General features: G+C 33.7%; 2 protein-coding genes and 1 non-coding gene across 4 annotated transcripts; 1 reads left to right on the plus strand and 2 right to left on the minus strand.

Moving 5' to 3' along the window:
- The first annotated feature begins 3375 nt into the window (after positions 1-3375).
- Positions 3376-4923, plus strand: LOC116120038 (protein ELF4-LIKE 4). Its single transcript, XM_031405977.1, has 2 exons — positions 3376-3645; positions 4299-4923. The coding sequence occupies exon 2, from the start codon at positions 4340-4342 to the stop codon at positions 4682-4684; it is 345 nt and encodes a 114-aa protein (XP_031261837.1). The 5' UTR covers positions 3376-3645; positions 4299-4339; the 3' UTR covers positions 4685-4923.
- Positions 4924-6856: 1933 nt separating this feature from the next.
- LOC116120046 lies at positions 6857-9931 on the minus strand. Of its 2 annotated transcripts, none has more exons than XM_031405991.1 (9): positions 9659-9930; positions 9459-9545; positions 9306-9358; positions 8826-8921; positions 8659-8736; positions 8465-8527; positions 8157-8330; positions 7901-7996; positions 6857-7249 (listed from the first exon to the last, which is right to left on the minus strand). In XM_031405991.1, the coding sequence occupies exons 1-9, from the start codon at positions 9840-9842 to the stop codon at positions 7175-7177; spliced, it is 906 nt and encodes a 301-aa protein (XP_031261851.1). In that variant the 5' UTR covers positions 9843-9930; the 3' UTR covers positions 6857-7174. The 2 variants fall into 2 exon arrangements, with proteins under 2 accessions (XP_031261851.1, XP_031261852.1); XM_031405992.1 differs by having other exon boundaries at positions 7145-7252; positions 9659-9931.
- A 428-nt stretch (positions 9932-10359) lies between these two features.
- TRNAR-ACG lies at positions 10360-10432 on the minus strand. Its single transcript has one exon. It is a non-coding gene; the product is annotated as a tRNA-Arg (tRNA).
- Positions 10433-12583: the final 2151 nt, after the last annotated feature.

Below are 12583 nucleotides of genomic sequence, written 5' to 3' on the forward strand. Positions count from 1 at the left end.
AGAGGCCGGTTTGGCCTTGCACACAGATGGCTTTGAGAGGAAAGCTTAAAAAGCTCTTGGTGGGGGTTTCATTTTATTTGCCAAAAGAAGACAATGAACTCAAATGACACCGTTTTATGTTCCTCTTCCAACTAAAAGCACACCGTCTTACCTTGGACTAGTAACCATGGACCTACCCAATCACAAAAGTATTTCACGGTCAAGACTCTGCCACATCATTATATCCACTTTATCTATTGTAGAATCAAAAGCATCAAATCACAACAAAGCCCTCTTTATGTTCAAATTAGAAAGGTATAATAGTAATTAAACATCCAATATACAATCTTCTCTTCAAAGTCTTCTTCTTCATTGTTTTCACATATTTTTTTTTTCTTCCTTCTGTGATGAGAAAAGCTAAAAAAGCTATAAATTAAAATCCACTCCAAACACACCCTAGGGTTTCTTTATAGAACACAAAACCCTAAGCACATAAAAAAACGTAATACACATTGTAAAAGATCTCTCAATTTCATCTGATCACAAATTTAAGTAACCCAGGATCTAGCCGGAAAAGGCACAATCAGTGCACTACCGACCAGATCCAGCCGATAGTACGCAATTACGGCAGATTCTGGCCACCTTCCGATGGTGGTGGCCGGAATCTGGCAAATGTAGATGAATGAGGGTGTTTTTGTTAATTTATAAACTTTATTATTGGGGGTGTTGATCAAATTAACAAACCTAGGGGTTAAAAATGATCTAAATATTTTCAGAAAATGCTATTAAAAAATTTACAAAAAACTTCTCAGATACTAGTCAACTTAACTTTTTCTAAAAGATTATTCTAAAATCTATCAAAATAGTGAACCAAACAGACCCATAGGATTTTAATTAAATTTTGAACCCAATAATTCTATTAACTTTCTTCTCACTTTAATAAATAAGTATCCAACATGTTCATCTCCTGATAATAGACTCATAATCAAATGAAACCATTAAAAATATTCAATTGAACAATAAAAAACCGATCAGTCAACCAACTACTTTCCCTCATCCAGTATGCAAATTCTTGTTAATTTCAATATTCCCAGATCCTATCGCATTATTAGGCCGGGAAAAATATCTAACTCTAACATGCAATTTATTTATTTAGACTTGTAATTCCAATCATAACAAATAGTCTTGTGTTAAGGATACTAGGTTAATCCCGAATGCCTTACGGTAATATCTTGGTTTAGAAAGTGTGAACCCTACAGAATGAATTGAGATATGATAGTTAGATGGTAAACATAAAACTGGATAATTATGGTGAAATTGGAACCCTAGGTTTTGGTTAATTGGTTTTTAACTCATTTGAATATTGGTTTTCTTCTAGTTGATAGTTTTAGTCATTTTACTTTAATTTGGAATTTCATCAATCTTTTCACTTAATTTTAGTTTGTTATTTAAATTAAGGCGTCGTTAATAGGATTATTGGCTAGCTTACAAATCTCAATGGGATCGACATTTGCTTTTGCACATTAGACTGCGATAACGATTCGTGCACTTGCTAGGTAGTAAATTTGTTCATCAAAAGGTTGCGAAGCCTTTGGACTGCCCCTGATCCAAAGATATAGATAACTCTATCCTAGCTACAGGGGAAAGGGAAAGAAAAACAAAGATAACCATCAAACTATAGAACCTCACCTCAAAAGGGTGTGACATTCTTCTCCAACATAATTAGGCTATTATGTCCATCACAAATTCAATGATTTTATACAAGAAATGTGTACATTATAATTTGTATCATAATTTTCATATCACTGTTTATATAACATCAAATGATCAAAATAACATTATCATATAAACAACGTATAACATCAAATGATCAAAATAACATTATCATATAAACAACGATAGTCTCATATCCATGTCACATCAGTATTTATGCATGAAATCAATTATACACTTAGATACATAATATTATCATATAAACAACAATAATCCATTCGTCAAATAGCCCAGTGGTTATGGTGAATTGGGGGTAGGGTGGATAGGCACATGGTCTCAAGTTTGATTCTCAATTTAAACATCCATGATTTAAATGAGGGTTGTTTTATATGTGCCAAATTTTTTTTTTTTTGGTAATTGGTGTGTCCGAGCTAACTTACGCGCATTTTAACTAATCCTTGGGGTTTATTGAATATCCTACAAGTCCAAAGAACTAGGTAAGCCAAAATGTTATTGTGGTAGGTGACCCCAAAGTTTGAATCTAAAAACTCAAGAAATGAAGCAAACTTCATTGACCATCAGGCCAACCCCTTGGGGTTTATATGTGCTTACTTGTTAAGCATAAACACAGACAGTCATGCCTAATGTCAACAAAGTAATGGTCTTTTATTCTTGCTTGAAGAATTAATTAGCCTTTATATCAATGATTTAAGTGGGGGTTGTTTTATATGTGCTTACTTGTTAAGCATAAACACAAAGGGTCATGCCTAACATGTCTAAAGTAGTGGTCTTTTATTCTTGCTTGAAGAATTAATTAGCCTTTCTAACAATGCCAATAATGGTGATTTGTGAGGACTATATTCCCTTTGGGTTATCCCATTTGAACAAGATTTAGAAATATTAAATAAGTGATTCCCTCTGAAAATGACCCTTTTGTCCTTTTATTTACACCAAGGCCCAATGAGCCTTGTAGTTGCCAAACACAAAAACAAAAACAAATGTTTTCTTTTTTTCTTTTTAGTTAAATTCATTTAATTGAGATAAAATAAGAAAATGGAAGCTTTATAATAATTATTTTTAAGATAAAGTCGTTGTTGTTGTGATTTGCACTAACGAGAAATACGTATGATTCGTGATGAAATCTACGTAGGAGTTTATATAGAACCTGTAATTGCAATACTGGATTAATGGATGAGTAAGAAACCCAATTATAGTACAAGAAAAAGATTTTTTAAGTAGTTTGGATGTTAAATCCTATATTCACTGCTCTTGTATTGTTTTTTGTGTTTTTTCTATGCACAAATACGATTTACAAAGTATGAATAAAAATCCGATCTCTAATTTGAGTTGAAAATAAGCTTATATAAAATAATAATAACAAACTTATAAATAAAGTTAATCTAAAAAGAATAACACGTGTCGTGAATCCATGTTTTAGTGATTTACCGCACAACAAACGTTTTTTAAATTATAAGAATAATATATTTTAGTTCTTAATTATTTGAGTCGTATTATATAATAAATCCCTATTATTTACATTTCAAGAAACTCTCTCACTTTATCAACTAAAATAACTGACTAAAGAAAGAAAAATTTACTTTTTTGTCCTTCATACTTCATTTTATTTCTTTCTCCTCCCTTATAGTGATAGACTTATAGTTTATATCATATTATCATATATGATATATCTTCCCCTGTCTCTTTCTCTCTGCCTTTTGTTCTTTGTTTCTTCCTTCCCCTACCAAACAAACATAGTTGAATAGAGATAATAAAAACAACAAAAACAAACATCCTTCTACCATGTTTGTCTCTCAAATCTTAAAGCTTTATTTCTTTTCTCTTTCTTTCTGTTCATGATTTCAAGGCCTCCTTTTGAATCTCAAAGCTTTTACAAGATTCCATTTAAATCCCAATTCTTTATTTTTCTTCTCCAACATGTGCTTCCATTTCAAGGTATGTGATGAAAGAGTCTCAAACCTTGGTGGGTTTGTTTTAGTTTTGGGTTAGATTGGGTTTGTGTGGTTTGGATTCATAATCTTTGTATGCTTTTGGGAACAACTTGCTTTTGCTTTGAGAGATGTTTTTGATCTCTTTCATTGGTATAGCGTTTTAGCTAATTGTTTTGGAATGGAAACAGAGACACATTGTTTTTGCATCACAAAAGTACTTTTTTTTCCCCCTTTAATTCTCAAATGAAAAAGAAAGAAAAAAAAAAGATGTTCTTTTTATGAGAAAGATGCAGGCTTTGATGACACAAACAATCCCATGTTTGTTTCTTTGGTTTCATTTGTTTTCTCGTATGAACCTCAGTAGTTCTTTGTTTGGTTTCTGAGAAAAGAAAGGAAAAGCAAAGAAAGTAATATTTACCTCAACTAAGTCAAATTCTTGGATTACCTCTATTGGGTAGAGGGTCAATTGTGAAACCTTTTTTTTCTTTATGCGATTCTTTTTCCTGTATTTAGTCAGAAACCAAACCCATGATAAATGATTCTTTGTTTTTTCAATTTTGTATTTTTTGAATTTGCTAATGTTGTACTGGTGTGTTTTAATAAGATAAATTTATGATTTCATCTTATGTGGCTTGACTTATACTATCTTTGGTGCAGGAATAGGACCTGGTTTTTGATTGAAAAGAAGTGGGATTGAAATGGAAGGGGATGTATTTTCAGGCATAGGTAATGGAACACAAGTAGATGGTAAGGTCTTACAAACATTCCAAAAGAGTTTTGGGCAAGTTCAAGACATTTTAGACCAAAACAGGGCGCTAATCAATGAGATTAACCAAAACCATGAGTCAAAGGTCCCCGATAACTTGACACGAAATGTCGGGTTGATCAGAGAGCTTAATAACAACATTAGAAGGGTGGTCAATCTCTATGCTGATCTCTCTACCTCCTTCTCCCAGTCAGTGGAGGCCTCATCAGAAGGAGAATCAGGTGGCACATTAAAATCCGATGGAAAAGCCAGTCAGAAGAGGATTAGATCTGGGTAGTTTATTGAGCCAGGCATTCCTGTAAGTTTTATGTTCTTTCCTGGTGGAATAAGGAGGGTATTTTGATAAAAAGAAGGAACAAATTTGATGAGATTCTGTTATTCCTATGAATGAATTATATGTATAATGATATTTCAAGCTTCAATATAATTAATTCTCACTGTTCCAATCGAAATAGCATTTTCAAAAATTTACCAGTGTAATCTTGTATAACAGTATTATCAACTCATTGAAATCAAGCATGCTTCTCTGTATTGATCCTTTTTCTTTTTGCATAAATTCTCAGGTTATAAGTTTCTGCTTGATGCTATGTTTCTTTCTTCATGTACTTGGTTCATTGATGGATGACATGTTACTTGTTAGGTTTATGTCATTTGTACTTTGTCTAATCTTTAATTATTGATCAATAGACTTTAGCTTGGTTTCTGAACTGTCATCAGAAAAAAGAGTAGGGATTATTTAAATTTTTGTTATCTTTTAGGTTGTTAGAGAGGCTCTAGTCTAATATGCTTATCATTATTAATCATCTTTTATAGCCTCATCTCAATTTTGTATGATATCTCTTGATCTGCTTTTGATGGGAACTTTCAACAACCCACTTTATTCCTTTCCCATGTTTGTCAAAAGAGATTCCTTATGATGTCTGTACCCTAGTTTAGATTTTATTGAGGACTTGGTATATACTGTTCTTTTAACCCTGAGATTTCAAGTTATTTCTCTCTAGAACCTCCTTTCTTTCCCTCCATTTACTCACATATGCACAAACAAACAATTTGATTTAACAATTACTTTTGTTGGTGGACCCAAATGACTTAGTTTCATCTCTTCTGTGTATTTTCTTTGAGCCGTTTATTACTTTTCTAGATTTAGGTGGAGGACCCATGTGAATGATTGCTGTTGATAGCTGGATTTTGGTTTTGTATTTTGAACATTGTAATATGTATCACTTCAATTATTGCTGCAGACTAGATCTTAACTTATGCTTCAGTTTACTGCACCTTGAATCTGCTCAGCTTTGCAATGGTTAGATTTATTGAGTCAGTTTTACTCATGTGATTAATCTTTTATTTTTATTTTTTGACTAATCGAATGCCCAAACAATTAGTCCTTGGTGGATGGATATACTGGAGTAAATACAGCATCTTCTTTGTTTAAAGTGATAATGAAGTCAAGAAGATATGATTTGTCAGGCTGTTTACAACAAGCCAGGACAAATAAGAGTTTGGGAACATGGGGACAGAGAGAGAATCTACTTCTTTATTTACTCCTTGTTCTTTCTGCGTATGGATTTGCATAGAAATAAAGTCTTCCTTGTTTTTTTAATGTTAATAATGGATTGCAGATGCTGGAACTATGTTGCTTTTGAACTAACATATTAAATTAACTCCATCTATCCTTAGGCATAACTAGTCCTTGTTGACATTATGATCATTATTGCAATGATAATTTATTAATACCTGCATATGTTAGATCTTGTAAACACTTCTAATACCGTGTGTTCTGGCGTGAATCACGTTTAAGGTGAGATATGCGTTTGATTTTAGAGCATCATTTTTAGTATTCTGGTTCCTTTTCATTCTGCAGATTTTGAGTCTGCATTATACAATTAATCATGTTTAGAGTACAAGATCCTGTAAAGACTTCATTATCGATAGATCCGATGCATCGTTATGATAAATCCATGTGATTCAAAAGTACTTAGAAAAAAGAAAGTGTACTTGTGATCTTGTTAATGGAGCATCCAATTTTCTGCCTAGAGTTATGATAAGAATATTTGAAAAGATTAAATATATTTTCCTTGTGGAAAATGAGATGGGGAATCTCAAGACTTTTGATAAGGATGGGAAGGAAGATTTTGGTTTAAAAAATCCTATGCATATACAGCATGCTATCCACATGAAGTGGAGGAATCAGACATTAAAGCATGTAACTGTGTCTTTACTCCGTTGTCTCCTTTTCTTTCTCTGTTCCTTCAATTTTTATATCAAATGAGAGTTTGATTTTGATTCACTTCCTTATTATGCTAAGGGAGAGAGACACAGAAAGAGATTGCTCCTAGGCAAAAGCCAAATGGTCCCTCATCTGAACACAAGACTCCACAACTTTAGAATCAAAACTCAATTTTTCTTCTTTTTCACCTGAACTTCTTTGTATCACAGTCGATAATTTCTCGAATTAGAGAAAGTTTAATAGCTCTTATTCGATAGCGATTTTCGCAAATATACTAATTAAGTGACAAAATTACAGATACTTATTTAACTCCAAAAGTGACATAACAAGAAGACTTGAAATTCACATGGTCCATGGAGAAAGTGACAAACCATTTCATTGTAGCAACATGTAGGCAGATTGTGGTTCAAACAAACAAATAAGCACTCCCTTTCTTCCTCTTGTCGACCAATTTATGGGAAATATCAACACTGAAAAAATCAAAATAAATGGATGGCAACTGGCAAGATTCTGTGCATTGTTTAAGCATAATAGTGGAAGTTATTGTTGTGCTTTTTCCATCAATCTAGTCAAACACTCTTTCCAATCTGAAACCTTTTCCTCTCCATTAACCACCTACTAGCACACACAGCAAAAGAGAACAAAAAACAATAAAGAAAATGGTGGGTTAAGATACATAAACAAGGTATTGTTTAGGATATTACATTGTAAATATAATCAGTTGATTGTCTCTTTTAGATTATATCTTTGAAATAGGCCACTTCTCATATTTTTTTTCTTGATGTTCTTTGCAATAACTCCATTTTCATATTGTTCCTAGGCTGAATTGACAATAAAGTAAGAATGACTTCATTAGATACAAATTTGTCATATTTTACATTACCTGTGAATGAGAGTTTAAACTAGTTTATAAGACTTAGGTCCTCAACTAAGAAGATGTGTTTCGGGGGAAGAACAGCTGTGTGAAACCCAAAAAATTTATGTGGGCTAAACTCAAAACAAGACAATATTTATTTGGTTTGGTCTAGACTATCACATAAAATAGACGGAACTAAGAGTTGGTTCAATCAAACTATAACTCTAAAAAGGGTTTTTTTTTTTTTTTTTCCTCAAAATTATACTTATAATTTAGTTTTACTTTTTGTTGAACATCCTCTTAAATGAACCTTCTTATCATACTTAACATTTAAGAAAATGTGGTTGATTTTGAGCTTTACATACAACTCTGTTTACATGAATGCATGGTTATAAGTATCTGTCACTAACCTCAAATGTTAGTCCTGCTTGTGGGATTGCGTTAAGTGCTTCCACACAAATAAGGGCAGCATCCTCCTTGCTAAGGGTTCCCGCTGCGGCACAACCCTGTTTTGAAGAGCAGAGGGGGGTTAAATCTTATCTGAATTGTTAGTATGCATAACCAAAAAAGATAAACACTTCTCAGTTTATTTGTTCAATATAAAAAAAATGAAACTGTTCCAGCTTATTATGCTTACAAAGCGTACATGTATATTGTATAGTGTACCTCTTCAAATCTGAAACCTTGCTTTCCACCTGGAGTATTTTCCAACATTCCAACCCTTATGATAGTGTAAGAAATTCCTGAGGCCTTAAGCGTAGACTCATCTTGCTCAGCTAATTTTCTAGCATTTCCTTTCATGAGAGCTTGAATGCCACTGCTACCTCTATAAGCAGATAACTGCAGCCTTATTAAACCACAATAATGTACAAACTTTACTAGATTGACAAGGCTTTTATTTATATTCACTCACACGCACATACTCATCTGTGTTGTTTTTGTGTGTGAGAGCGAGGGAAAGAGAGAATATATACCTGAGATAAGAGAATTACATGCTTTACTCCTGTCAGGCTCTCAACTTTTGATAGGAAGCCTTCCTGTGAAAGAAGGAAACAGAGGATTCTAGTACAAGTTAATGGCAAAGTAAGTAATTGAGGGTTGATAAAAGATATCTTGAACGTTACTCAGTAACGAATAGGGACTTAAGATTGACACGAACAACACTTACACTTGGACATATGATTGCCCGCACGCCTCGAAGAGCTTTCTTGAGGAAGGTTTTGTTACTTGTGTCTCCAACCATTGACTGAGAACAGGCAATGATATTATTAGTCATTTGAATGTAAATGTAGAAAATTAAGTAAGAAACTTTAAGCAACAACTTTTACCACCCACCTCAACATAAGTTCCAAAGGATTCCATGGCACTTCGCTTATTCTTCACCAATGCTTTTATTGGAGTTCGTTTCACAATCAAAGACAATATCACCATCTGCATATAAGGTACAGAACACATCCAAGGTTCATAATTCTGAATTCAAAATCATGTTAAGACAATCAAAAGTAAGATCCAACATCAAAGAGACAAAGACCCTTGAAATGGCATAGTGAAATTAGATGAATCGAGGCTAGTTGTCAAATGGATGTGTATTAAAATCGTAAATCTTAAGATTAAATGGATAATGTCATTACTATTCGAGTAGGATTAAAGTAGTTTAATCAATGTTATTTCACTATAAGTATCTTAGTCGTGAACTTCCTTCCAAATTTTAAGCTATGAATCACGAATTTTCAAGTCATGAACCTCTAATATACACCAATTTATATCTAAGCGAAGTTTGTACATGAATATCAATGGCGCAAAACACACACATACCTGACCAATCTCACTATCTCCATCTGTTACCAAAACAGCATTCCTTTCTTCATCTGTTTTTTACAGTAAAATTCCAAGTTTAAACAATCTTCAAGACATTCATATACACTATATATAAACTCTAAACATAAACATCCATGGCCTCTAGGTCACCTGGATAGTCATCTTCCAATTTATCTTCCGATCCATCTTTTGGGAGTAGATCAGGTGCCCCATACCATTTCCTCAACTTTGGACCCCCTACAAACCCAACACAAACACACACATAACATATAACATAGAAACAAAAAGTTTCCATTTTTTACACAAACCACACTCAAAATTTTCAAACTTTCCAATACTCTGTACTGTACCTTCAATGTAGTCTAAAATTTGATCAACAAAGCTGATCTTTTTCTTGGCGGAGCATCGATAAAGAGGCCTTTTTTCGATGTTTAACACGAAAGGTGGACCGGGGTTACATGGATTTCTGGGAGAAGGAGAAGAAATGAGTGAAGTTTTGAAGAAGGGAGTCGAAAAAAAAGCAGTACCCGCCATTGATAATAGCTTTTCAGCTTCACTACCCGTCTGCTAGTATTGCATTGTATCAGCCAACCGTTGGTTTTCATTCCCGCTAAAGTGGATAATTCTACCGATAAACAAACATGTGCAATTCCTTATACACCCCTATGTTGTGTAGGATGATGAAAGCTGATGGGTTGGTTGCAATGTGCACGGTTGCAGCGTATATTTTCTCCTGGTTTAACGATCCACAATCCAGCTCATTGATGATGATGATGATGATGATGATGAGATCTTGGTGGGTCACCATCAAACATTAGCCTTATCTTTTCTGGACTAGTTTGATTTATTTTACAGTTGTCATTTTGACTTTTACCTTTGTAAGAAATTTTCAGAATCTCTCACCCCACCTCCATTTCTTCTCAATTCTTCTGCTTTTTTCTCAGCAGATCGTTTCTCCGTTGCCAAGATGGCTGCTCCTGCTCCGGCTTTGAAATCAAGGTGAGAAAATTTAGTAAGTAATAAAAAGTCAAAAATTTTGGATAGAAATCAGCGACTCCACTGGGGATCGAACCCAGAGTCTCTGGTTCCGTAGACCAGCGCCTTATCCATTGGGCCATGGAATCTGTTTGGTGAAAAAATTTACCCTTTCGATGATCATTTTCTAAGATGCCCACTTGGAAATTACTGCTTGTTTGTCGGTCATGCTTGTTCTTGTAATTGTGTTCTTTATAGAATTTTTATGGGGATTTGTGAGTTTATTAATTTCTTAATGATATATTATTGTTTATTGTTAATGGGAAATGTGAAAATATGCTTAATCCTCAAAAAGGAGAAAGCTTTTCTGGTTTTAATTCACTGTAGAATGCTACTTTTTTTCTGTTTATTTGTGCAAAGAATCAATCTATTGGTATAATAAAAGAAACCTCTTTATTAATTGATCCATGAATCAACACAATTTAGCCTGAAAATTGCTAAATGGCTTTTGGATTTTTAGAAAATTTTATCTAAGACACAAAATGCTGTGTCTTTGATAGCTGCTTGTATGAATTTTCATTTGGTTGGGAGATTTTGTATTGGGGTTTGGCTTGTTGAATCTTTGTTGCTTAACAGAAAAACATTTTATTGTTGTTAGCATTGATTTACTCCTCCCTTACCCAGAAATGGTGGGCTAAGAGATCCATAACAATGCTTAAATTGAGTTGGAGTTTGTTAGTCTTTTTGAACTTCTTATAGTTCTTGGAGTTCGGGAACTCCTACATTAGTATTTTGTGTTCTTTATTGAAGTTGGATTGGATTGAATATTTTAAGTGAAACATGTTTCTTTTGAAAAGCATTACTTGGGTTAGGCTTTTGCTGACCATTGATTCTGTATTAAGAGGATGCTTAACAATGCATATTTGAATTTTCACCCAGTGCCTTTTACTCTACAACCATGTTATATTTATATTTGCAGAAACTTGCTGCTTAATATCAAAGGTGTGGATACTTTCTGTTTTTGCTCGCAATCTGGTTTCTTTCCTTTTTTATAAGTCTATTTTAGTATTTTTTTTGAAGTGGTAGCTGTTGAAATTTGAAACCATATAGTAAGGACTTTATTCTTTTAATTTGATTTCTCTCATATAGTTGCTGGTGCATTGTTATATCTTTTTAATCAATTGACATCTTCATGAGCTTGTGGTATGACCTTTTTCTTTTGTTGTGAGATTAAGGCTTGACTTGTGGAATCTTTGTATGATATGTTTTACACTGCTTGGAAGATCAAAATTTGTTGTTAGCATTGATTTATTCTTCCGTTTCCCAATAATGATGCGTTAAGCGGATCTACAACAATGCTTAAACTGAATTTGGAGTTTGTTAGTCTCTCTGAACTCGTTATAGTTCTCGGAGTTCTGGAACTCCTACATTCGTTCTATCCTATTCAGAACATATTGTAATTTCATGAGTTGCGTGATTCCTTTATCTTTAAAAACTTATTTCTATCTATGTTCTGTGCTGAACTTTGTGCCAAACAATGTTGTTCTTATATATCTATTATGCCATACTATGTGTAGGGTTCTTCTTTGTGGAAAGCTCAATTCTCCTCACGCCGAGTCTGTTGTGCTTAACTTAAACTCATGACATCCTCAGGTGATTCTGATAATGAATTTGATTTCTCTTTTCAGTTGCTTCGGCCCACAATGTTACAGCTTTTTAACCAATTTATTAGTTTGTGATCTGACCTTTTCTTTTGTTGTGAGATCATGCATTCGATTTGTGGAATCTCTGTATGATTTTTACAGTAGCATTGATTTAATCTTCCGTTTCCCAATAATGATGGCTTAAGCGGATCTGCAACAATGCTTAAATGAAAATATGGCGTTTGTTAGTCTCTTTGAACTTGTTCTAGTTCTTGGAGTTCGGGAACTCCTACATTCCTACTCAGAAGATACCGCAATGGTTTCTTCATGAGCTGCTTCTTTTCTATCTATATTCTATGGTACTTAGACAATCTGAACGATCGTTCTAATAAGCCATTCTATGTGCAGGCTATTCTTCGCGTAAAGCTCAATTCTCAGCATGCCGAGGCCATTGTGTTTAACAAGGATACATGACATCCTCCGGTCAGCCTGTAGACGAAGAGTTGATATTATTCACAATACCGTGAATGAGCCATAGGTGCTCCTTGGACAGATCAGCTTACTCACTCTTCACTGTTGTTCAATAGTATGGTGAGGGCCGTCCATTACAACAACATGATAAAACTTAAATCTTAAGCTCTAAACACTAAACCCTTT

The sequence above is a fragment of the Pistacia vera genome, unplaced genomic scaffold (assembly GCF_008641045.1).
Source record: "Pistacia vera cultivar Batoury unplaced genomic scaffold, PisVer_v2 Contig918, whole genome shotgun sequence".
Classification (NCBI taxonomy): Eukaryota; Viridiplantae; Streptophyta; class Magnoliopsida; order Sapindales; family Anacardiaceae; genus Pistacia; species Pistacia vera.